Source organism: Kogia breviceps, chromosome 4, assembly GCF_026419965.1.
Source record: "Kogia breviceps isolate mKogBre1 chromosome 4, mKogBre1 haplotype 1, whole genome shotgun sequence".
Taxonomy (NCBI): domain Eukaryota; kingdom Metazoa; phylum Chordata; class Mammalia; order Artiodactyla; family Physeteridae; genus Kogia; species Kogia breviceps.
In genome coordinates, this window is record NC_081313.1 from 112,187,205 (window position 1) to 112,214,967 (window position 27,763).

The 27,763-nt window shown below is 39.3% G+C and overlaps 1 protein-coding gene across 4 annotated transcripts in view; it reads left to right on the forward strand.

Annotated features, from left to right (window-relative positions):
* Positions 1-7,430: 7,430 nt before the first annotated feature.
* Positions 7,431-27,763, forward strand: part of SEC24A (SEC24 homolog A, COPII coat complex component) — a 63,834-nt gene continuing 43,501 nt past the window's right edge. For 2 of the 4 annotated variants that reach the window (XM_059059910.2, XM_059059912.2), the window contains exons 1-3: positions 7,441-8,002; positions 21,419-21,907; positions 26,722-26,892. In XM_059059910.2, coding sequence (XP_058915893.1) covers positions 7,906-8,002; positions 21,419-21,907; positions 26,722-26,892 — 757 coding nt within the window. In that variant the 5' untranslated portion in view covers positions 7,441-7,905. Of the gene's footprint in view, positions 8,003-21,418; positions 21,908-26,721; positions 26,893-27,763 lie in introns of all 4 variants that reach the window. The other 2 variants (XM_059059909.2, XM_059059911.2) reach the window with 2 other exon arrangements.

Below are 27,763 nucleotides of genomic sequence, written 5' to 3' on the forward strand. Positions count from 1 at the left end.
AAGACTGTCTTGGCCCCGGCCGTTCTTTGCTCATGGATGTTACTTTTCTTAAATGTATTCAAATGGGAATACTTGGGTGCCTTGAATGAAAGTGTGATGATAGCGCTTCCAAGATTGCTCTTAAGCCTAGGATTCTAGGTGATGTGGACAGAACAAGGAGGTGTACGGGGACTGACGCAGAGTTATTCGATAGATTCCCAACAAAGCCTGTAACTGGCTCAGCTGGATCTCCCCCTCTTTCGTTCTAGCCTCAGGAAATGCCTTACTCCATTGGTCCTCCCTTCGCACTTGTCACTCTTTCTGCCAGAACTGCTTCCCCAGATCTCTCCTCTCCACCCAGCTAACTCCTACACACTCTTCAGGTCTCAGCACAGATAGCTGTCTCATCAAAGCCTCCCTCTCAGACTTGGCTAAGCCCTCTATTTCAGGTTTCCCCAGCAATTGTACAATTTACCTTATCATTGAAGTTATCTTGCTTATAATTTTACAATTAAATATGTATGATTATTTATCTATAGCCTCCTCCAACAGGCATTCTAGAAACTTCCTTAGGTCAAGAACCATATCTGCCTTTCCCCTCTTGAACCCGTTTACAGTGCTTGGCATACAATAGGTGCTTAATACATATGAGCAAGTGATTCATTCATAATATGAAGGACTCCTAGGTACATTTTTGTCCTCAAGGGGTTAAAGAATTTCCCTGGAGTCCATTGGTCTGAGCTGGAGGAGCCTGCTGTTCCAGTCTGGGTTCACCTCTATTCTCCTTTCCACTCTCCTAGTCTTAAATTCAGTTTGGTTTAATAAATACTTTTAAGTAGCTTGAGGCACTTCACCAGACGCCTCAAGATTACTCCACAGCTCTTTTCCTGGATTGCCTTTCTTTCCTGATATCCCTGGCATTTTAGTGAGCCTTTAGATAGAAATCTAAATTATGATTCCTGCTGACTTCAGCAACAGATTGTAAATCAACTAGGAATGGGGGAATGACAATAAGCAAGACAGTTTCTTTCCTCCAGGGCCTTTCGGTTTGGCAGGGAGATGTGTTCCTTCACAACTAACTATAAAAGAAGGTAGGAGGAGAGAAAGGATAGCAAGTACAAAGTTATGGTAGGGGTGAGGAAGTGGAGAGGCAGGAGATATCAGTGTTTGAGGAGAGTCTAAAGGATACATTAGATATTTACCCCCAATCTTTTTGAAGATTGTTATTGTTATAAAAATAATACTTAGTCATGGTTAAAAAGTTTGGAAAATCCATGGCTTCCCCAGTGGCGCAGTGGTTGAGAATCCGCCTGCCAATGCAGGGGACACGGGTTTGTGCCCCGGTCCGGGAAGATCCCACATGCCGCGGAGCGGCTGGGCCCGTGAGCCATGGCCACTGAGCCTGTGCTTCCGGAGCCTGCGCTGCGCAACGGGAGAGGCCACAACAGTGTGAGGCCCGCATACCGGAAAAAAAAAAAAAAAAGTTTGGAAAATCCAGAAAAACATAATGGAAACAAAAATCACCCTCTGTCACACCTCACAGATATAACCAGTTTTATAAGATTATAATCATACTATGAACAGTTTTGTAAAACATTTAAAATTAAAAACATTCCCATGTAATTAAGTATTCTTCTAAATCATGAATTTTAATGGCTGCATTTTTTAAAATTTATTTATTTTTGGCTGTGTTGGGTCTTCATTGCTGCACACAGACTTTCTTTAGTTGAGGCGAGTGGGGGCTACTCTTCACTGTGGTGCACAGGCTTCTCATTGCGGTGGCTTCTCTTGTTGCGGAGCATGGGCTCTAGGTACCCGGGCTTCAGTAGTTGTGGCTCGCAGACTCCAGAACGCAGGCTCAGTAGTTGTGGCACATGGGCCCAGTTGCTACAGGCCCAGTTGCTCCGCAGCATGTGGGATCTTCCTGGACCAGGGCTCAAACCCATGTCCCCTGCACTGGCAGGCAGATTCTTAACAACTGTGCCACCAGGAAAGCCCAATGGCTGCATTTTTAATAGAGTATAATAGTTAAGAGTACCTCCCCTAGCTATAGACTATGGTTCTAACATTATTAGCCACTTGAAGTTTCAGTTCCTGTATATGAAAAATGGGGATTAATATCCAGTAGGGATAATATATCATAATGAGAGAATAACATTCAGAAAGGAATAGAGATGGGAAAAGCATCAGTCAAGTATTATGGTTTGACTAACTAGCTTTCGACTGGACTACCAGGGGCCTTGACTCCCAAACTGTAGAGCTTTTCGGAGGTTCTGAGCAGAGCAGGAACATGGTCAGTCATATTTTTGAAAGTTTGCTCTGGCAGCAGTACATGGGTTGTCTTGGAACAGGTCAGGACTGAAAGCTGAGATCAGTAATAAGACAGCTGCAGTCACAGAGGTGAGAGGTAACGTGGGGCAGTGCTGGGTCAGTGGGAACAAAGAAGTAGGGAGTCAGCCATGTTTGATTACATGTTGGTAGCAAAAGTAAAGGAAATACCAAAGTTCAAAATTTTAACTTGGATTAGTGAGTCTACTTCTCTCTCCACTACAACCACCTTACTGCAGGCCCCCATCATCTGTGGCCTGGGTTACTGCAACAACTCCTCTTTCCCCACCAGTCAATTACCCTCACAGCTGTTGGACTGATTTTTTTTTTTTTTTTTTTTTTTTTTTGCGGTGCGTGGGCTTCGCACTCTTGTGGCCTCTCCTGTTGCGGAGCACAGGCTCCGGACGCGCAGGCTCAGCGGCCATGGCTCACGGGCCCAGCCGCTCCGCGGCACGTGGGATCTTCCCAGACCGGGGCACGAACCCGTGTCCCCTGAATCAGCAGGCGGACTCTAAACCACTGCGCCGCCAGGGAAGCCCTGATTTTTTTTTTTAATGGATTCATCTTAACGCATGAATTAGATCAAATTACTCCGCTGTTTACAATTCTTCAATTGCTTCCCAAAGTCAGTAAACTCTTTACAATGCCTTATAAGGAAGCCTCTTGCTGTTCTGCCTCCTGTATTTCTCGAATTTCACCTTGTGCTATTCTACCTTGTTCACCACAGCAAGCTCATTCCTGCCTCTGGGGTTTTGTAGGTGCTTTTGCCCAGTGTCCTTCTTCTCCCCACCTTCTCCCTTTCTATGGCTAGCTTCCTTGTACTTTAGATCACAGCTTAAATGTTACCTCATGTCCTAACCCTCCTATCCAAATCAGATCCCTGCTTCCTATTCTCTATCTCACTACCAATACCTCAACAGCACTTACCAAATTCGAAATTTATAAAGATATATTTATTTACATTTTTATTGCATTTCCTCCACTGTAAACTCCACAGAAGGAAGAGATCCTATCTATCCTGTTCTGTTTTTGCTTGGTGCCTGACATATGGAAGGCATTTAATCAATATTTGTTGAATGAATGAATAAATCAATGAAAGAGCTGATGAGTAGAAAGTATGATGAAAAGATAGGTTTAAAGGGGAATTTATATCTCAGATCTCTGATACCATGGTGCCAGGGTGTGTGTAGATGGGGCAGGGACAGAGCGATATCTTTAGAGTTAGAAAAGGAAAAAGAGTTGGCATTTGATATTATACCTCCAGTGCTACTCAGGGGAGATAGGGTCTGACCAGAGGCTGACACTATTTCAACTACACTACCAGGTCAGTATCAGATGGGACACAATACAGCGTAATAGTTAAGAATATAAGAATTAGAGAACAACATATTTTAGAAACAAGCGCTAGTGGTGTGGTTTGGGCTACAGTTGCAATATGAACTTACAGTAGTGAATTAGTGAGGCTCAAAATATTCAGAATAGAAGACTGGAAGAGATGATGCTTTAAATTTATCCATTCAGAAATGTTTGTTGAATACCTGTCAAGTGTGAGGCCTCAAGCCAAGTGCTGAGAATACAGAGGTAAATAGGACACTGGCCCTGGTCTCTACTTTCTTACAGTCTAAATAAGGAGACAGACATGAAATCAAAAGGATTACCTTGGGCTTCCCTGGTTGCGCAGTGGTTAAGAATCCGCCTGCCAATGGAGTGGACACGGGTTTAAGCCCTGGTCCGGGAAGATCCCACATCCCACAGAGCAACTAAGCCCGTGCGCCACAACTACTGAGCCTGCACTCTAGAGCCCGTGAGCCACAACTATTAAAGCCTGCGTGCCTAGAGCCCGTGCTCCGCAACAAGAGAAGCCACCACAATGAGAAGCCCGCGCACTGCAATGAAGAGTAGCCCCTGCTCGCCGCAACTAGAGAAAGCCCACGCACAGCAACAAAGACCCAATGCAGCCAAACATAACTAAATAAAATAAACTTATATTAAAAAAGGTTACCTTAGAATTGTCACAATATGTATGTAATTTTATTCCACTGAAGAAAGATAAACATAAACACAAGTATATAACAATGATGAGAAGTGCTATGAAGAAAAAAAAGCAGGGTAAGAGGGATAGAAAGTGAGCATGGAGGGTATGTTGTTGTATAGGGTGCTCAGATAAGGTATCATTTGACTAAAGAAGGGGTGAGAGATTGAGCTAGATGGGTGTCTTGAGGAAGAGCATCCCAGGTAATGGAAATAAGTATTAAGGCCGACTTGTGCTTGGGTAGCTAGAGAGATAGCACGTGCTGAGTGAGAGGGAGTGTAGAAGATGATGAGGAGAGAGAAATAGCAATGTCAAGTCATCTGAGGCCTTGTAGGCTATGAGTAGGACTTTGGGTTTTACTCAGAATGAGATGAGAAAAGCCATGCAGAGAAACTTTAACTTGATGGAGCAGGCAAAGGGAGCAATTACAGGTTTAGGGGTATAGGAAAATAAAAATGGAGTCAGTACTTAGGAGCTCAATTCAGCAGGAAGGATGGATGGGAGAGATTGAAACCAGTAAGACCATTCCAATAGCTCAGGTGCAAGATGATGATAACTAACCAGAGTGGGCAGTGAGAACTACAAAAAGATGAAAAGTTTTCAAAGAAAGCAATGGGATTTACTGGGTTGGTGTGGGATGACTGTACTTGTAATGTACCTTCAGAGCTACTGACTTCAGATACAGACAGATGTCCTGTGAGAGGCAAATGAGGCCAGAGGAACTGTTCCTAAAGTGGAGCCACAAGAGAGTTTCAGAACAAACCTGCTGTTTGTAATTGAAACTAGTTGTTTGTTTGAAATAGAAATAGAAAAAAAAACCCCCAAACTAGAAGACCTAAAATAATTTCCCTTATCCTGAAAAGTAAACAGGATTGATCCTGCTTATCAGCTGACAATTCAATAGTCATGAGCAGGCAGGCAAAGTGGACTTAGGCTGGTGTGAACCTAAGTCCACTTCTGCGAATCAGCAAATTTTATTAGGAATGCATCTCCCTCTTTTGGGTCTAAATAAGTAATCAAATTTAATGAAATATTCTTTGTACAGTGTTGTCTCCTTACTCAAACATTTTTGTGTCACTTATTTTGTTGTATATAATTTTCTTAAATAGGGTTGAAGGCTCTGAAAATAATTTGCAGAAAATGTGATACATTGATAAAAATATGAAGGGGCATATGCAGTAGAAAGGTCCTGTTGTTCTGAAAATCAAGGATAAGAAAGTAGAATATATTACTGACATTAGCTTAGAAAAGTGTATGGTACTGTAGGGTAGATATAAATAATTGACCAAAGAAATACTGATACTCTTAACAACTGGTAAAAGCACTAATAATTTTTCCATAAAATTTATGTGGCCAACTTAAAGAAGCCAGAGAAGGATTTGGTAATGTGTGGATAATATTTAATAGGAAAAGCACTTAACTGTTTAAATATGTTGTCTCACCTCAGTTATTTACACTTACCTTCCAACTATTCCTCAGGGTGTGCAGATGACAAATTATGCATTTTTCCTCAATATTTTAAAGCTGACTACATTGAAAATGTAAAAAACACTTGAAAGACTTAACCATTAATTTTGTTTCTTGTTTTTGTTTTTTGGAGTGGGGGTGATAATAGTAACAGGGATACTTAGGGGTGGAACACATTTTAGAAGAAGCACTGTTTAGTTATTAGCAAATTATTTATGTTTATTTAACCTGATTTAACCAGAGGTTATTTACTTTTTAAAATGGCTAATTCTTCTTCATCAGTATTTTTTTTCTCAGTACAGATATTGCTTAAACAGAACAAAGTCCAGAGAAACCTTGATTTAACCAAATCAAATTCCTGTGCCAAGGTCAACAAACCAAGATCATTTAAAAGTTGAATTAAAAAAAAAAAGAATTCAACTGAAGCAAGTTTGGGACCAGGCCTAAGGATTTGCTCTTTTGAAGAGCGACGCTGACTTTCTGTCTGACCTCAGGGAGGTTCAGTTTCTGAGGTCTATTTTCTCTTTAAACCATTAAGAGGCTTGTGTTTGTATATCTCTTCAAGTGTTCTTGGGATACGTGATTTGGGATTTGGTTTTAGGGGCTCTAAGCTGAAAACAGTTTGCCCAAAAGTATCATCTTCATCCTACAGAAGTCCTGTATATTGTACAAAGGAGTTTAATTTTTCAATTTCATACACAGCAAACACATTTTTACACATCTGAGGCAAAAGATAAAAAAAGGATAAAAGTTAACATTTAGTTTTTTGAATTCTTACTGTTTTGTTTTTCAGGCATCACACAGCAGTTTAGTTCTTACTCTTTTTGTATGTAATATAACATTTCATAATAGGCATTTGATATTAAATGAATTAAGTAAGATGTATTTCACCCTTCACCGGTTTTGAAACCGTTGGCATGACATTTTAATGAACAGTAGAAATCTGCAGTCTAAAGAAGGGCTTTATCAGCTCAGAACAGGAAATCCTAAGTATAATGAAGATGGCTAAGATGACTACTGAGATCATTAATTATGTTGTCTAATCACTCCAGTTTCTACCTCCCTTTGGCCTCAAAAGTAAAAAAAAAAAAAATCTTCTACTTGCAAGAAAAAAAAAAATTCTCCTTGACTAGAAAGGAAGTTTGAATGTTGTACCTTACTGCAAACTCTTAGAAGAGGAAATAAAACTGCCATTTAAATATGTTGTTAATGAACTTTAGTGTGACTACGCTATATGAATCGGCGAGTTTCAAAATTAAAATTACTTCTGAATCCTCCGGTCAAAAAGCAAAGGCCTCCTCTTCGATTTGATTACTCTGAACACATGTACATAATTAACCACTCCTTTTAAAAAAATCCCTTACAATTTACACCTGGAATATGATGGTGAAATGTGAAATGAAATACTGCAACGAATATTAATCGGCTCAGCTACTCGGCATAGTCTCAGCAGAGGACGATGACGTCTGTCTTCTCAGGTAATCTTCACAGAAACTCGAGGAGAGGAACTGTCATTCCCACCCCACGAAAGCTTCCACTGAAACCCTGACTGCCCTCAGATCCCGGCCGTGCCGGCTACATGACGTTCATCACGGCGGGGATTTCCGTATCGGTGACACACGCCACTTCCGGCCGACGGTGAGAGTGACGTGGCAGGAGAGGCTGAGCTCCGTCCTTTGGGCCGGGACACCCGGAGCTTTCAGGTGGCTTCAGGGCAGCCCTGCGGGGAAAGAAGAGCTCACCTATACCGGCGGCAGCTGCCAGGCCGGAGCCGGAAGTGCCACGTGTCCCGATTGCGCCTGCGCGGCCGGGGGCTGACAGGCAGTTCCGGCCGGGGCCTCCCTCCGTCTCTCTCCGCTTGGCTGCTGCCTACCAGCCCGGCGTTCTCGGCCCCACCGGCCCGACTTCCAAGCCTCAGCCCCCAGACCAGGCAGTCACCGCCGGCGGGCTAGGGAGAATGCGGCGCCATGCCTAGGGCTTCCTGCGCCGCCCTCTCTCTATCCCGCCTTCAGTCCTAAGTCGTTAGCCCCCTCCCTCCGCTTCCAGCAGTCGTCTTTCAACTCTCGGCTTGGCAGCCAACCCCGGTAAACATCGTCGTCATGTCCCAGCCCGGGATACCGGCCTCTGGCGGCGCCCCCATCGGCCTCCAGGCCCAGAACGGGGCCGCCCGGGCCTCGGGGTCTCCCTACACCAACGGTAAGTGCCGCCCGGGGGTGGGAGGTGGGGACGGCAAAGTTTGGGCCCTGGCTCGAGCTGACCTTTGGTTGCTGCCGCCGTCTGAGGGGAGGGTGACTTCCCTGCCCGGGTCAGGAACGGCTGGAGGTGGGAGGCTGAGCCACGGACACCGCGGGTCGTCTTTGTTTTTAATATTTATTTATTTATTCTTTCGTTCAGCACACAGTCGCTGAGCATTTGCACACAGTCGCTGAGCACTTGGTGTGTGTAACGCCCTGGGTGTACATGGGTGAAGAATACAGATTCGGTCCGTACCTCAAAATTGGCATACAAGGCTCATAGTGTCTGTTTATGCCTTTCCCCTCCTCGCCCCTTCACCCATGTCTTCTAGAGAGCAGGGTTTGGGGTCTGATTCATTTCGGTCCCGTCGGGCCTGCAGTGACGTGAGGGTCGTACTCAGTGTGAATTTGAGGAGACGAATGGATGATTGTGCTTTGGCGAGACCTCCTTAGGGCCTGCTTCATCTCTCCCTGAAACCTTCCCGAATTGTACTTAGGCCCCCTCGTTTAGTTTTTCAGCTTTAGAAGGGGAGGATCTCCTGTTTGATTTCCAGAGGTCTTTACATCGCTTGGAAGGTGGTTGGACACAAGTCTCTGAACCTCTGACCAGAGTGTACATGTGGCACTATAATTTGTCATTTGGTGTGAGGGTGTCTTCTAATTTTATACCCCTTCTAGGATTCTTTAAATTGTCCTGTGTTGTGATTTGCTAAGTTTATTATAATCGTTATAATAAAGACAGATTTTCTGCCAACAGCTTGGGAAGATACCAATTTACTTATAAATCTGGTTCTTGGAAACAAAACTGGTAGAATAATACTAAAATGCTTAAGTTGCCCATTGGAATCTAAGATTGCTGTGAAGTTCGAGAAAATAATCAATGACTAAAATAGCTGATTTACATTGTTTTTAGAGACTACTGTTTTCTTTACAAAGAAGGCTCTAAAAGACTTTAAAAAATGTCTATCAGTAGGCAGGTATGTAGGCAGAAGCAAGAATAAGTGGGGGTAAGCACTGAAATGGTGTTAAGTTGAATCAGTTGTTCTTTTTCAAATTTACGGTAACATTATGTAAACTACATTTTATTCTAGGCTCTTTAGTTACATTTTCACCGAGGATGAAATTATTTTAAGACATTTCACTTTAAGGTCAAAATCCTTTTTTTTTTTAAACATCTTTATTTGAGTATAACTGTTTTACAATAGTGTGTTAGTTTCTCCTTTACAACAAAGTGAATCAGTTATACATATACATATGTTCCCATGTCTCTTCCCTCTTGCATCACCCTCTCTCCCACCCTCCCTATCCCACCCCTCTAGGTAGTCACAAAGCACAGAGGTGATCTCCCTGTGCTATGCGGCAGCTTCCCACTAGCTATCTAATTTACATTTGGTAGTGTGTATATGTCCATGCCACTCCTGCACATCGTCACCGCTTACCCTTCCCCCTCCCCATATCCTCAAGTCCATGCTCTAGTAGGTCTGTGTTTTATTCCCGTCCTACCACTAATCTCTTCATGACATTTTTTTTTCTTAGATTCCATATATATGTGTTAGCATACGGTATTTGTTTTTGTCCTTCTGACTTACTTCACTCTGTATGACAGACTCCAGGTCTATCCACCTCATTACAAATAACTCAGTTTCATTTCTTTTTATGGCTGAGTAATATTCCATTGTATATATGTGCCACATCTTCTTTATCCATTTATCTGTTGATGGACATTTAGGTTGCTTTAAGGTCAAAACTCTTAAGCAAGATGTCATATGTCTGTGGCTTTTTTCTTATAATCTACAAATTGCAGTTTTACATGAGCTTTAAATGGCAAATCCTGTGAATATGCATGTAAACTTATATGTAAGTATATTTTTGAAAATTTTGAAATGTTAAAGCAATTTAGGCAATGTATGTACTATATTGGAGATGTTGTCACTATGTTGATTTGATCCAGTCCGACAGACATTTGTTGCACACTTAAGTTCTGTCCTTAGGAATGTGAAAGAGTAAGAAAAGAGTTCCTGTACACAGGTTGCTCAGGGGCAATTCTGGAGTCAGATAGGGAAGGAAATCATAGGATTGCAAATATGTACCCCTGACTTTTTTTAAAAAAAGATTTATTATTTATTTATTTATTTTATTTATTTTTGGCTGTGTTGGATCTTTGTTGAGGCACGTGGGATCTTTCTTTGCTGTGTGCGGACTCTTTGTTGCGGTGCTCCGGCTTCTTTCTAGTTGTGGCATGCAGATTTTCTCTTCTCTAGTTGTGGCATGCAGGCTCCATGGCGTGTGGGCTCTGTAGTTGTGACGTGTGGGTTCCAAAGCACGTGGGCTCTGTAGTTTGTGGCACACAGGCTCTAGTTGAGGCGCGTGAGCACAGTAGTTGTGGCATGCAGGCTTAGTTGCCCTGCGACATGTGGGATCTTAGTTCCCTGACCAGGGATCGAACCTGAGTCCCCTGCATTGTAATGTGGATTCTTTACCACTGGACCACCAGGGAAGTCCCTAGCCACCACTTTAAAAAAAATAAGTTTCAAGTGTATAACATTATAATTTGACATCTGTATACACTACAAAGTGATCACCACCACAAGTCTAGTTACCATCCATCACCATACACAGTTGACCCTTTTACCCATTTCATCCATCTCCCCAACCCCCTTCACCTCTGGTAACCACTAATCTGATCTCTGTATTGATGAGTTTTTGTTTTATTTTGTCTGTTCACTTGCTTTGTTTTTTTAGATTCTAAATATGAGTGAAATTATATGGTATTTGTCTTTGTCTGCTTATTTCACTTAGCATAGTACCTTCAAGTTCCATCCACGTTCTTGTAAATCGCAGGATTTCATTCTTTTTATGGATGAGTAATATTCCATTGTGTGTGTGTATATTTATCACTTCTTCTTTATCCACTCATCCACTGATGGACACTTAGGTTGTTTCCATATCTTGGCTGTTGTAAATAATGCTTCAGGGAACACAGGGGTACACACATCTGTCTGAATTAGCATTTTTTTGTCTTAACCAGGGTGCCACCAGGGAAGTCCCATGCCTCCCACTTCTAATTAGCTTCCTTATTGACTATTTGAGTCAATTCACCAAGGCAGTTAGAAACTATAGTTTTATTAATAGTATTTTTTGTAATATTATGTAATATTCAACTTTTCCCCTTATAGATTAAGAGTGAGAAGGATATTCTACACCCTCTCTCCCACCCAGATTACCCTGTTATAAAATAATATTAGTTTTCCCTCTAGACCATAAGTCCTGTGAGGACAAGAATATCTGTTTTTGCTCATCATCCTCTCTCCAGCAGACTCACATGGTTTTTAGCACATTTAAGGAATTACCAGTTTTATCGAATGAATATCTTAGAATTGGGTATTTTGCAGTTTAGTTCACTAAACACATATTAACTTGTTCATGATAAGATTTGAGCTCATTTTCAACTTCTTTTTTTTCTGGTGAAATTTTCTGTAGATTTTTGTACAATAGTATCAGCTAAAACACAGTAGAATATGGGGGAGTTGGTCATCAGTTTAAATGCTAGACTTGTGCTCATATCTCTCTTTTAGGCATGACAGAAATGTCAATCTCTTTTAGGTTCACTATGAGGAAAACCATATTTATGATGTTTTAATATAGGAAGTATTTAGTCGTGATCAAAGCATGTTGAGAATAAGATTGGCATGTGGTGTGTAACATTGTTGTGGCTGAGTTCCCTTTAATGTTTTCAGTGGGCACAGTAACTTTGGACTCTCATAAGACTCTTTGCGTACCTCTAATAGAACTTACTGCTTTGAGCTTGTTGTTAGTCTCTGCTGTTAGACTGGGAACTCCTGAAAGACATAAAATAGTAACAATAAGCACTAACATTTACTGTTTACTTACTGTATGCCCAGTCAGTGTGCTAGGGTTGCATTATATGCATCATTTCATTTAATCCTCACAACAGCCCTATGATAAGAGAACTGTTAGGTTTACTGACCAGGAAACTGAGATGAGTGGTCAAGCAACTGGTTCAAGGTCACACAACTAATACGTTGTGGAACCTAGATTTAAACTAGGCAGTCTTATTTAACCACTGTTATTCAACTTACCTGATAGTTATGCCTGAATCAAGGATCAGAACCTTCTCTTTCGTTTCTTTATGTTGGTGGGTACATATAATTAAACATTTGCTGATATTATTTGAAATTGCCACCTAGCTTAGTTTCCTTTGGATTGTAATTAATATATGACCTGACCTTCACTTTTGTTAGTATTGAGTCTATTTCTTTGCTGTTTCTGTATCACATTTCATAAATGTCTTGTAGACCCTGAAATTGCTCATACCCCCACTTTGATTCTTAGCATTTGCTCTTCCTCTTTGATTGCTTTCTTAAAGCCTGTATGTCTAGTGAGTGACCCACAAGCTGTTTTCATGCAGTAGCATCCATTTGTTACACTTATAGTTTCAACTGGTTAACTCTTTAAGTGATCAGAATGTATTTTGATGTGCAGCATCTTTTTCCCGTGCAGCATCTTTTTCCCCTTACCTTACTATTAAATTTATGTAAAAGGGTAGTTCATTCACTGTGTTCTTGTGACTGTTCAGTAGGCTTTCTTGAAGAAACTTGTAAAGTTAACCTTTATTTTGTATTCACTGAGACAGTGTATCAGAAGTATCTTTTAATTTTTACATTCTAGATTTCATGAATAATAATATGTCAGTCATTTTTATATGTCACTGGTTTCTAAAGTTCACAAAGTTCATTTTGAAGTATGTGAGAATCACCAGTACATAAAAATTTTACTAATGTAGATTCTGGGATTGAGTCCTATAGAATAGGAATTTATAAAGATAGAACCTAGTATCTCTTTGTTTTTGAAGCTGCTGTTTGGGTGATTGAGAAGCAATCACCTGCATCTATTTTAATCTCTCAGTTTGTTTATTTTCTACTGTTTCTAATTTGGCTTCTACTTCTATACATCCACCAAAACTGCCCTTAATAAGGCCACAAATGACTTCTTGGTTATTAAGTACGAAAAATATTTTTTATTCCTATCTTTTAATTGCTCTCTTTTCCTAAAATGTTGGTGTTCCTCAGAGCTTTCTGACCTGGTTCCCTTCTTTTTTTTCTTAAAAAAAACAAAAAAAACAATAAACTCAGTAAACATTTATTATTTCACATAGTTTCTGTGGCTTGCTCTTTTCTTACTCTGTACATACTTCCTGCATGATATTAATTGTCATGATAGCAAATACATATGCCAGTGAGTTCCAAAGTTATATTATAAGCTGAAACCCATCTAGATAGATGTCTTTCTAGTGGACATTTCCACTTGAATCTCTTGGTGACACCTAAAGTATGTTGAAAATAATTCTTCATTCCCTCTTCCCTTTGCTATTCCCTGCCTTCCCCAGTTCTTTTCTCCTCCTTCTGTCCCAGTGAATGGCACTGCCATCTACTGACTTGCACAGGTCAGAATCCTGGGAATCATCCTTGGTTCCTTCCCCACTTCAATTCCACATCAATTCATATATTCAGTCCCCATATTCAATTCCACATCAAATTCCATTGGTTCAATTTCCTCTATCAGTTTTTCTTTTTTTTTCTTTCTTTTTTTTTTTGGCCACACTGCGTGGCTTGTGGGATCTTAGTTATATATACTGTATACCATCTTAATAGGGGAAGAGGAGAGAGAGAAGGGTACTTATGGGAAAACAATTTTTAGGAAAGATAAATTGGTCCTTAGTAGAATAGATGGGAGACTTGATCATTTTGTGACAGTGTATGTTTAGGTGTGATGTGGAGACTTCTCATCTCAGGTAATGAGGCAGTCTTCTTTGGTTGCTCCTGGGGAGATTTATGACAACTTAATTCTTTTGAGTTCTTTTGGGAAGCTCTGCTTTTGGGCAGGTAAGTGATTCCCAAAACTCATGCCCTGTACTCAAAATAATTTTTATGCCATGGTGGTATATTCTGGACCCCTTTAATGTCTCTGATCTATTATTTTGATGGGCTACATAATTTATTAATGACTTTAAAATAATATAATTAAAATCCATTTAGTGAAAATTTCATTACATATTTACTACTACATTTCTAATGAACTATTGCAAGTTGATACATATAAAAATAAAAATTTCACATTATAAGTCATTCAAAATGTATCTATGATAATGACTACTACAAAGCAGGTTCCTTTGTATTTGTCTTTCTACTCTGTGGTCTTATGACTGCATATTCTTTTCATTTTCTTCATTGATATACTGTAAGACTTTTGCTTATTTTGTGCATTTTGATGATATTTGGCTTTCACTTGGCTGCACTTGGCTTGAAGGCCTCTAGCATATTGGCCTGTGATAAAACAATAAATAAAAATACGAGAGTGGGCCATGAAATCTTGTGGCAATACTAGGCTGTGAGATGTTGGTTTTTATCCAGATGACCTAAAATATGCTTATACGTTAACTTTTTACAAATGTTTTCATTGATTCAAACAGCTCTGTATTCCCACTGCTGCTGTTTAGTCAATTATTTCTTACCTGGAGTACTGCTGTAGACTCCAATCTCTTCCAATCTCTGATCTCTCCTCCAATTCCCAACAGGTTCTTTTATGTTCTAACCTCCTGCCTCACTTCAGACATTTGACTCATTCACTTGACTCTTTGGTGCCATACTGATTTTTCAGACTGCCCTTTCATGACCACAGGTGATTGCACATGTTGTTCCTTTTTCTTGCACATGTTGTTCCTTTTTCTGGGAACACCCTTGACAATCCTTTTCCTGGGGCTAACTCCTATTATCTCTTAAGATTTCACTCTGTTTTGTCCCTGCCTGGTTATATGTCTTCCTGTTTGGACTATAGCTACTTGAGGGCAGGGATGGAGTGGACCTTACTCACCTTGTGTCCTCAGTAGATATTTAGTAAAATCTGTCTTTTCAGTTAGTCAATGAATGGAGTGTTCCTAACCATTTGTAATAAAATGAATGATTAGCCTAAATATAGTGTTGACAATAAAATTAATTAATAGTCTAAGATCTAAGAAAAAAATGAAAATTTTATTCCAATCAACCTGAGGATTATAACCCAGAAGACAGTCTTTTAGAGAGCTCTGAGGAATATTCCACCTGTTAGAGGTCAAAGTACAGTTATATACCTTTTTGAGACAAAGGAGTATACATCAAATCACGTATTGACAGTTTACATTATCCAGATCTGCATGTACAAAGCTAGTAGTAGAGTGTTCTTGGCAGAGTAAAAAGTGAAGAACCCTACAGTAGAAGCATTTTTAAGCTTGTTGAAGGAACGTTAAGAAGGTGGATGTGGCTGGAGCTGAGTAGAGAGGAAGAGTAGGAAGTTCTTTGAATAGCTTGCTAGTAACGGCCTTTGACCATTAAAACAGAGTAATTGATGTCAGTTCACATAGTGACCTTACCATAAGCAGTTACTAAACTCAAAGAATTGGTGTTCCATTATACGGACAGGGCTTTCAGTGTCTAGTGGAAATTATTCATTAAGCCATTTTGGATTGTATGATAAACTGTTATAAGGTAGAATTGTAGAGGTATGTGTTTATTTGGAACTGCAAATCTGCTCCAAGTCGGCTTAAATACAGCCTGCATAGACATCTTTCCAAAGTTAGAGATATCAGATAAAAAGACCCCTTGGCCTATACAGATGAACAGATATTATTCACTAATAGCAAAGTCAAATTAGGAGGGAAACAGCCTAATAAGAGAAGAACCATGCATAATTAATACAACAAAGATAGAACAAATGAATCTGTGGTTCAAGACATTGGCTTATTGTTTGAGTTGACATAGTCTATGTTAAACCTAATCTTAAAGAAAAATTGAACTTTATATTAAAATTTGCTTAAAGAACAAGTAAAAAACAAATAGAATCAGAAGACTACAGGTTACTTACTTCCAGATCAGAAAGAACATATGTATTATCCTGGCACTGTTTCATTAAAAGAAAATGAATGTTCAATATTTTAAAAAAAGGAAGTCGGAAATGAGACCAGAAAGGAGGCCAGGGACATAGAGGATATTATAAGCTAAGACAAAGACTTTGAAAGTTTTGAGTAGGAAGTTGATATGATCCATGTTTTAAAAGGTAATAGAATGTGTAGGAAATAAATCATAGAGGGATAAAGGAGGATGCAAATGTATCAGTTGGTCACGGGCTTTCAGACTTTGACTATAATCTACAGTAAGAAATATTTTAGTGACCCAGTATATATATTCATATATGTATGTATTTGTAATGAAACCTCACAGTACTTGCCTTATTACATATAATGTCCTGTGATATTTTTCATTCTTAACTATGTTCTTTTTCATTACTAAAAAGATAGTTTGTAATTCATTGATATTTTCCACTCATTTTTAAAAATTAATTTTATTTTTTGGCTGCATTGGGTCTTTGTTGCTGCACTTAGGGTTTCTCTAGTTGCGGTTAGCAGGGGCTACTTTTCATTGCAGTGTGCTTGCTTCTCAATGCAGTGGCTTCCCTTGTAATGGAGCACGGGCTCTAGGCACGTGGGCTTCAGTAGTTGCGGCCCGTGGGCTCAGTATTTGTGGCTCACGGGCTCTAGAGCACAGGCTCAGTAGTTGTGGCGCACAGGCTTAGTTGCTCTGTGGCATGTGGGATCTTCCTGGACCAGGGCTTGAACCCATGTCCCCTGCACTGGCAGGTGGATTCTTAACCACTGCGCCACCAGGGAAGCCTGATATTTTCCATTCTTAACTATCTTTTTTTTTTTTTTAAACTAACTTCATTCACTTTATTTTCCTCAGAGAAAACTATGTGGTGGCTACAACTTGAGCCTGTGTCCTCTGCATGGAAACTCTGGTGTGGGTCTTTACAAGATGGTCAGTGAATTCCTGATACAGAGACTTGGTGAACGCCATCTCTTTCCAGAGATCAGAAGTGAAATAACTGTAGGTCTTGGAAATGGCATCAAAAGTGGCCTTGGTGAAGTTGCCCAGGGTGGCAGTGCAGCCCCTGGCAGAGGTGTAGCAGTCATCAGTTCCAGCCATCATCAGTAGCTTCTTGGGCACAGGGCTGAGAGGATGCCACTGCCCCTGGGGGCAGGGATGAAGTGCACCAGCACAGAGCCACAGCGGCCAGTCACCTTGCAAGAGATAGTATGGGGCTTGCCGATCTTGTTCCCCCAGTAGCCTCGCTGCACGGGAATGATGGAGAGCTTGGCCAGAATGATGGTCCCACGGATGGCATTACTAAAAAGATAGTTTGTAACTCATTGATTTCATAACTCATTAATTAATTGTATCCACTGTTTGAAACAGTGTTAATCTACTATGACAAAGCATCCTTGTACAATGAGAACATTTGTAGAGACTCATATGTAAGGTGACTTCTTTTTTGAGAAATAATTTTTGAGGAAAATGTCACCTTATAATTGGACATTTATGGTGCTTTGAATAATAGATACCCTTTTAACTACTTAGAAGTGAAAATAAATGTTCTATCCATAGTATCTACAAAATACAAAATCCCTAGCAACAAGTTAACTAAATTTAATTAATTAATTTTTAAGTTTTAAAAAAATTTATTTATTTTATTTTATTTATTTTTGGCTGTGCTGGGTCTTCGTTGCTGTGCACAGGCTTTCTCTAGTTGTGGCAGGCGGGGGCTACTCTCCATTGCAGTGCGCCAGCTTCTCATTGCAATGGTTTCTCTTGTTGTGGAGCACGGGCTCTAGGCACACGGGCTTCAGTAGTTGTGCCTCGTGGGCTCTAGATCACAGGCTCAGTAGTTGCGGCACACGGGTTTAGTTGCTCCGTGGCATGTGGGATCTTCCTGGACCAGGGCTGGAACCCGTGTCCCCTGCATTGGCAGGCAGATTCTTAACCACTGCGCCACCAGGGAAGCCCCTAAATTTAATTTAAATAAGGTATAAGACATCTTTACGAAAAAAGCATGAAATATAATTGGAAGATATAAAACAAGTTTTGAATAAATGGAGAGATATATACCATGTTAATGATAGAAAGGAAGTTGTTTTTGTTTTTGTTTCTTTCCAGCTGTGCTGCATGGCTTGTGGGATCTTAGTTCCCTGACCAGGGATTGAACCCTGGCCCTCGGCAGTGAAAGTGCGGAGTCCTAACCACTGGACCGCCAGGGAATTCCTGAAAGATTTTCTATCATAAAATGTCAAACAATCCAAAATGAATATATAAATCAAATGTAATTCCTATTGACATTTTACTTTTTTTGTGTGGGAGACTGCATAAAGTAGTCTTATATTTTTGTGTATGTCTGAAAATTTTCATAATAAAAAGGTTTATAAGAAAGATATCATACTTACCTCTCTATAACTTCCCTTTTTTCTCTTAGTATTCTTTTTGTAATTTATTTCAGTTGATAGTTGTACATCTGGTTTGTTCATTTTATTAATAATTAGCCCATTGTGTGACTAATCTACAATTTATTCAGTCTCCTGCTGATGGATATTTAATTTGTTTCCAATTTTTCATTATTATAAACATTGCTGCAGCTAACACATATGGATCTACTTCTTTTGTCCTGGAAGGATACCTGTTTTTTTTTTTTTTTTTTGCAGAGCAATGCGTATAGACTCTCTCTCCCCAGCTACGTATTACTTATGTGTGTATGCTTTTGTAGGCCTCCCAATCTTACCTCTCTCTATATATGTATATGCTTATGTATGTTTGTATAAGTTTTGTGTAATTTATCAAACAATTCAAATTAGGCTGATGATATTTGTACATTGGTTGCATGATTGAGGGGTTATGATTGGAAGATATGTATTTTCTTTTTATACCTTTTGAATGTAAAAAGTCCAAAGAAATTAGGTTTATATGCATGCCATCTTTTAAAAAATATTCATCTTATTTCTTTTCATTGTTTAGTTTTATGGGCAAAAATGACAGCATATTCCTGAGAAGTGGTGATTCTGGAGATTAATTTTTTAATAACAGCTTTAAAATGTACAGGTCAATGATTTTTAGTGTATTCACTGAAAATTGCAACCATCACTACAATCAGTTTTAAAATATCTTTATCACCCCCCAAAAAGAAACCCCATACCCATTAGCAGTTACTACCCATTCCCTCCTTCCAGCTGTTGTAACCACAAATCTACCTCTGTGTTTGTGGGTTTTCCTGTTCTGGACTTTTTATATAAATGATTTATACGGTGTATGATCTTTTGTGACTAATGCCTTTCAGTTAGTATAAAGTTGGGACTCCCCTGGTGGTCCAGTGGTTAAGAATCCATCTTGCAATGTAGGGGATGCCAGTTAGATCCCTGGTTGGGAAACTAAGATCCCACATGCCGTGAGGCAGCTAAGTCTGCTAGCCACAACTACTGAGCCCACACACCACAGCTAGAGAGCCCATGTGCTGCAACTACAGAGCCCACATGCTCTGGAGCCCATGTGCCACAACTAGAGAGAAGCCCGTGCACTGCAATGAAGAGCCCACGTGCTGCAATGAAGGATCCCGCGAGCCACAACTAAGACCTGATGCAATACATAAATAAACAAATAAACATAAAATGTTAAAAAAACCCACAAAACACTAATAATCTCAATAGTCTTTAAAAAAATAAAGTTTTCAAGGTTCACCTGTATTATAGCATGTCATCAGTACTTCATTCCTTTTTATGACCAACGAATATTCCATTGTATGGTTATGCCTCTTTTGTTTATCTGTTCATTAGTTGATGGACATTTGGGTTGTTTCTCCTTTTTGGATATTACAAATAATGATGTTATGAACATTTGTGTACAAGGTTTTATGCAGACTAGGAGTGGAATTGCTGGATTATAGAACTATGTGTTTAACGTTGAAGAACTGCCAAACTATTTTCCAACGTAGTTGCACCGTTTTACATTTCCACTAGCAATGTATGAGCATTCCAGTTTCTCCACATCCTTGTCAACATTTGTTACTTTCCAGCTTTTTCTTCTTAACCATCCTAGTTGGTGTGAACGGTATCTCACTGTGGTTTTTTTTTTTTTTTTTCTTGGCTGCATTGGGTCTTTGTTGCTGCACGCAGGCTTTCTCTAGTTGTGAGTGGGAGCTACTCTTAGTTGTGGTGTGCAGGCTTCGCTTTGCAATGGCTTCTCTTGTTGTGGAGCACGGGCTCTAGGTGTGCGGGCTTCAGTAGTTGCAGCACGTGGGCTTCAGTAGTTGTGGCTCGTGGTCTCTAGAGCACAGGCTCAGAAGTTGTGGTGCACAGGCTTAGTTGCTCTGTGGCATGTTGGATCTTCCTGGACCAGGGATCGAACCCGTGTCCCCTGCATTGGCCGGCGGATTCTTAACCACTACGCCACCAGGGAAGTCCCTCATTGTGGTTTTGATTAGCAGTTCTCTAATGACTAATAATGTTAAACATTTTTGCATGTGCTTACTGGCCATTTGTTTACCTCTTTGGAAATGTATTTGAATGCTATTTAAAGCCTTTGCTCATTTTTTTAAACATCTTTATTGGTATATAATTGCTACACAATGGTATGTTAGTTTCTGCTTTATAACAGAGTGAATCAGCCATACATATACATATATCCCCATATCTCCTCCCTCTTGTGTCTCCCTGCCACCCTTCCTATCCCACCCCTCTAGGTGGTCACAAAGCACCGAGCTGATCTCCCTGTGTTATGTGGCTGCTTCCCATTAGCTATTGATTTTACATTTGGTAGTGTATATATGTCCACACCACTCTCTCACTTTGTCCCAGCTTACCCTTCCCCCTCCCATGTCCTCAAGTCCATTCTCTACATCTGCATCTTTATTCCTCTCCTGCCCCTAGGTTCATCAGAACAATTTTTTTCTTTTCTTTTTCTTTTTTTTAGATTCCATATATATGTGTTAGCATACGGTATTTGTTTTTCTCTTTCTGGCTTACTTCACCCTGTATGACAGACTGTATGTAGGTCCATCCACCTCACTACAAATAACTCAATTTCGTTTCTTTTTATGGCTGAGTAATATTCCATTGTATATATGTGCCACATCTTCTTTATCCATTCATCTTTTCTTTGTTCATTTTTTTTTTTTTTTTTTTTTGCGGTATGCGGGCCTCTCACTATTGTGGCCTCTCCCGCTGCACAACACAGGCTTCGGACGCGCAGGCTCAGCGGCCATGGCTCACGGGCCCAGCCGCTCTGCGGCATGTAGGATCTTCCCGGACCGGGGCACGAACCCGTGTCCCCTGCATCGGCAGGCGGACTCTCAACCACTGCGCCACCAGGGAAGCCCCTTTGGTCATTTTTAATTAGGTTATTTGTCTTTTCATTGTTGAGTTGTTAAGAGCACCATATGTTTTACTGTATTTTTTTAAAGTATTGCTTTATTTGTTTGTAAAACTAATTTTTCCTACTCTTATTGAAAGGTCCTGTCCAAAATGCACTGATGTCTTCACAAGTGTCAGTGAGCCAAGGCCAAGGATATAATTCTCAGCTTCCAGGATCCTACCCTCATCTAATACCAGCAAAGACTTTGAATCCAGTTTCTGGACAGTCTAACTCTGGTGGTTCCCAGACTGTTTCTCCACTAAGTAATTATCAGGGACCCGGACAGACTGTTTATAGACCATCTGTGGCTTCTAATCCAGTGACACCTTCACTCCGTAGTGGTCCTGTTCCCCAAATGCCACTACCTGCTTCTCAGAACCCAGCTGCTACACCAATGCCTTCTGGTAGCTTTCTTCCTGGAGCCAACATACCACCACCTTTGAATTGGCAATATAACTATTTGTCACAGACAAACCATTGTCCTCGTGCATCATCCCAACAAACCATGTCTGGGAATACAAATTTGACAAGTCCTCAATATGTTTCTTCTGGAGATACTTCACTTCAAAACAACTTCATAAAATCAGGTAGAGTTCTTATAGGACTGCTTAAAATGTAGAGACGGGAAAATTTTGCTTGTTTAAATGTTTTAAAATTACTGTTTCAACCTTAAAATCATATGGAATGCTATTGTTTTTTTGATCATTGTTAATCTTTATTTTTATTTATTTATTTATTTATTTTTTTGCGGTACACGGGCCTCTCACTGCTGTGGCCTCTCCCGTTGCTGAGCACAGGCTCCAGACACGCAGGCCCAGCGGGCATGGCTCACGGGCCCAGCTGCTCCGCGCCATGCGGGATCCTCCCAGACCAGGGCACGAACCTGTGTCCCCTGCATCGGCAGGCGGACCGTCAACCACTGCGCCACCAGGGAAGTCCCATTGTTAATCTTTAAATAGATTACTTCTGTAATCTTTGGGTCAACTTAAAATCATGATTGTTTCTGCCCTGCTTCTTTCCTTTGAAGGTATCCTCTGAATTTCTCTGAGTCACCCATGATACTTCAGGGTTTCAGGTATGCATGCAGAATCACTTACTTAAGTACTGGCCATTACTATGGCGAGCTGCGTCTGACCAGCAGAATAACAGTCGCCACACGCTAGATTCTTCTCGTATCACACTTTATTGGAGTACAGCTTGGTTAGAGAAAGATGGAAGGAAGACCCCGCAGCCGTAACGGCAGCTGCCTATATAAGATTCGGGATACTGTGCAAGTCTCTGATTGGTTCATATCGAAGGCATAATTACACGTCGCCTTCGGACTGGTTACTGCTCTAAAACCTTGTTAGCATATCTCAACGCATGCGCACTGGCTACAGGATGGATGACTCAGCTTTTTCTACCCTGCTTTGCGGCAACGCTTTGCCGCGCCCCACACATTACTTTTATTAATGGGTTTCTATCTTGTATTCTAGGGAAGCTTAATCCCTGTGGTCTCTCTTTGAACTGATCTAAGGCTTGTCTTGTCTATTTGTTATGGCATAGACCATTTTTGGCTCCAGAAACCAGAGAATCCTGGAGAGGCAGGTGAAAACAGACAGTACTTTTGGAGTGAGGAGTATTATTGAGCCACATCCGTGGGCAGAAAGCAGTGCACGGAGGTTTATCTCTGTTTTTTTTTTAGGAGTTTTATAACTTTTGTTCCTACATTTAGGTGTTTGATCAATTTTGAGTTAATTTTTGTGTACAGTGTTAGTAGGTAGGGATTCAGCTTCATTCTTGTGCATGTGGATATACAGGTGTCCCAGGACTATTTGATGGAAAGACTAGTCTTCCTCCCATTGAATGATCTTGACACCATTGTTGAAAATCAGTTGATCATAAATGTAGGTTTTATTTCTGTACTCTGAATTCGATTCCATTGATCTATATGTCTATTTTTATACTAGTACCAAACATCTTGATTAGCGTAGCTTTGTAGTAAGGTTTGAATTTGGAAAGATTGACTCCTCCACCTTTTGGGGTTTATTTTCAAGATTGTTTTGGCTGTCCTAGGTTCCTTGCATTTCCATAAGCATTTTAGGATTAGCTTGTCAATTTTTGCAATAGAAAGACAGCTGTGATTTTGATAGGGATTGTGCTGAATCTGTACTTCAATTTGGGAAGAAAGCTATACACTCTTGGACTGACTTTGATCATTTTATTTTTTAACCTCAGTGCTTGGTCATATATGATTCAAAAGTAGGTTCATTTAACCATTTCACTATTCCCTTTTTTTATATTAAAATTAATCTTGGGCTTCCCTGGTGGCGCACTGGTTGAGAGTCCGCCTGCCGATGCAGGGGATATGGGTTCGTGCCCTGGTCTGGGAAGATCCCACATGCTGCGGAGCGGCTGGGCCCATGAGCCATGGCCGCTGAGCCTGCGCGACCGGAGCCTGTGTTCCGCAACGGGAGAGGCCACAGCAGTGAGAGGCCCGTGTACCACAAAAAAAAAAAAAAAAAAAAAAAAAAAAAAATTAGTCTTAAACACTTGTCAACATTAATAGTGTTACTTTGAATAGCATTTCAGATTCTATATTGGGATCTGCAGGTTGATTCTGCTCAGCAGACATCCTCAAGGAAATGAACTAGTAAAAGTTTTCACGTGAAATAGTAATATCATCCATTACCTTTTTATATTCATATGTATTTCTGCATCTAGTTACTACATGCACTTCATCAGTTTTGTAGTTTGTTAACTGCTGAAACTATTTTTCTTAGCCTCTTGACCAGCCACTGGCCCTGGTGAATGCATTTTGGACTTGTAAAGATTAAGCCTGCTTCTAGAAACTTAGTTTCTTTGGAGATATCTTCTGATCCATAATTGTTAGACGGAAAATCCTTCTGATTACTTTTTTTCTTATTCATTTGACACCATGAGTGAGCATCAATCACTTGAAGTTAATGAACATTCACTTCTTTATTAAGGTAACATTTATTATATAGAATTTTAGGTAACATTTTATTTTATTTTTTATTTTATTTATTTTTATTTTCATTTTTTTTATTTTCATTTTTTTTAGGTAACATTTTTAGGTAACATTTATATAGGTATCATTTATTGAATGTTTGTTATTTTCCAGCACTTTACTAAACTTTAATGTGTGTTATCTTATTTAATCTTTACAGCAGTACGTTTTACAGATAAGAAATGTGAGACTTGAATAATTTTCCCAAAGCCACAAGAAAATAGGTTGGGAAAAGGTACTATTTAAAAGTAGGTGTAGCCTCTCATTAAAAAGCACGTGATCAACAATCTGAAATATTTTTTTGGCTATAACAGAAGCCCTCAGGTAGAGCACCTTGATTACAGCACAGATATGGTGAAAGAGACATAAGGAAGTGCCAAAACTTATGAAGGTTTCTGTATAAAAGAAGGGGAAAGAAAGATACATAAACTAATAAAATGAATCTAAAAGAAATGTATGACTGCCCTTCTCTTTTCTTAATGAGAACTCTAAAAAAATTCCCCAGTTTTTACCTCTTTTTTTTATCATTGTTAGTAGGTGCCTGATTGTCTGATCTTAGAACTGTATCTAGGGATTTACTTGGTGGTCCAGTGGTTGGGACTTCGCTTTCCAAAGCAGGGGGTGCCAGCTCAATCCCTGGTCAGGGAGCTAAGATCCCACATTCCTTGCAGCCAAAAAACCAAAAAAACACCATAAAACAGAAGCAATATTGTAACAGATTCAATAAAGACTTTAAAAATGGTCCACATCAAAAAAATCTTTAAAAAAGCCCCTGTATCTAAGTTATGCAAATTTCTAATTCGCATATTAAAATTCTCTTTTTTTTTCTAATGGGATGCCTTTTAGCATGTAATTAGTTTAGGGATCTCAGAAGGCAGATTCTGCAACTCTAACTATTAGTGTTCTAAATAAGAGTCATTCAACTTGAAAAAATAATGTCTATTTTATGAAATGTAGCCTCTTAAAGCTGTGAAAAATCTCTATCAGCTCACTTGTATTCTGTTAAACATTAGGTTGTTACATCTTTGTGGCCGGATGTATCAAACATTCTTATTCATGCTGAGTTGCAAATGTACCTTGCCCTTTTGTTCCTTTGACTTGTCTCTATTACCATAGATATGTATGGGTGCTGCTTTGATAAGGGAGTTACATGGCAGTAATCTTTGTCTTCACTTTTGACAACAGGGCACCGATTAGTCTTGTTGGGAGATCTTTTTTCAATTTGGCCCTGGAGAATTGAACAGTATTGAAGAAACATATTGAAATTTTCATATTTGGGTATCTTTATTCCTTTGATTTTACAAAATACAGGGTTTTACAAAATACAGGTAGAATATATTATATGTAAAATTTATTACCTATTTCACTCAAAAATTCAGAGGATTAAAAGTCTTGTAATGAAAATTTAAATCACATGTATTTTATCAGTAGTATTATCAGTAGTATTTTATTTACTTACAGACTTTGTTCCTCCTCTTTAGCAAATGAGAAGGTGGAAGCAGTATTGATTTGAATGAACAGGTGGTTGTGGGTTTTGGAACTTTCCATGTCACACAGAAGAATTTCCCCAAGAGTAACTGACAATGTTTTTACAGTAGTTAGAACTTACTGTCCTAATAGAAAATTGGTGAAATTGAGTCAGTGATATACTGGTAGATACAAGGACAAATATCTTGTCATTTCTTAGTTTAGTTTGATGGGGACTTTTAAACCTCTTGGATGTCAGTGTTTCATAAGGTTTATACATAAACTTTGGATCATTTCCTGATTTTGAAGCCTAGGGAGTGTTCTAAATATAGTATTTAAGCAATTATTGAAAGTAAACTACTTTCAATTATTATTAGGTAAACACTGAACAGTGTACACATTTATTATCTATTTTAACGGGTTATACCCCTAATAAAAATAAGCAAAATGAAATAAAACTTGGAGAATTTAGGATAACCACAATAGTTGGTAGTTTTAGAAAGCTAACTCTAAACCTAATTGATGATAGTGAATGGACTATATTGATAGGTATTCATAAAGTTTTATTAATGTTAATTTCTACTGGAATATTTGATGTGACCTGTTGAAATTGTGACCAGTTAATGAAAAATTAATCAATAAACAGGGCATTGTATCTATTCTATAAGTGATTTGATACTGACTTTATATTTATACTGCTTTAATAATTGACAGGTAAGAATTATGGTAGGAGAGACTTGGAAATGTGTAAAGTATGCATATAAATTAGAAAGTCACTCATCTGGGAGGTTAATAACTTATTTCTAGTAATTTTTGGTTTGTAGTTGAAATATAGATTTGGAAGTTACTTAGATTCTGTAAAAGGCCGTTTTGGCTTTTTTCTTAAGTTCTTAAGTGACATGTGAAAAACCACTGTTTCCATAGGATCTGCACCCCCCTTAGTGAATCCACCTCTGCCTACCACTTTTCAACCAGGAGCTCCTCTTGGGCCCCCTCCAACTGGAGGACTACCTCCAGTGAGGGCTCTTATGCCTCAGAAATCAACACATAGAGCTGTGCCCCAGCCCACCTTTAATTCAGCTAGCAACCAAGAAGGTAAGCAAGACAAAAACCAAGTCACGTCCTAAAGTTTTGACTCAGGGTGGGAAGATGAATATTATCTGAATTCCATGCATTCAAGTCATATTCTAACAGAAAAATCTAGTTTTTTGGGTTAGGATTGCCCCTCAGGAATTTAGAGTTTGAAAAAGTTTCTCGGTATTCCATTGCCCTATTCTGGGCTGTGGAATAGCTTTTGGGATCACTGTTGACTTTTTTTGTTGCTGTGCAGATTTTAAAAATCATGGCTTTAAAGTTACATGTCTTTTGGAAGAGGGAGGCGAGAGAGGAACTTTTGCTTTTCTGGACATGATGTTAGAACTATCCTTTTAATATATTGGCCCTTTTTTATGGAAGCAGTATTTTGCTTGCCACTCTTACTGTAAATGTAACAAATATTTATGAGCTTAAATAAAAAGTCAAATATACAAACATTTTGATGTTTTATCGTTTTAAAGCATTGTCTTCAGAGGTAACTTTAACATATAAGTTTATGAATTTAAACAATATTTTATAAAGTAAGAAATTTGATTTTAGCTATAATATAACCATTGCAACAAGATTGGAAATAGGAAAACAGAAGAGGAGGGGAAAAAACCACTGCCATATCCTACTACTCAATATAATCAATATTATCATTTTTGTATTTTCTTCTACCATTTCCTTTTTTTAGTATTGTTAGTAGGGAAAAAACTGACCTGTGTATAATTTGAAAAGAATGGTGTTAACAATGCGTAACAAAATGATAAAGCTGTGTCCCACTGGTTGCCACGTGATAATTTTGAATATCAAGCTACAATAAGTATTTAAACTTTTAACCAACTAAAAATAATGCTCAGTGTTTTTGTTTGTTTCTACAAAACAGTTT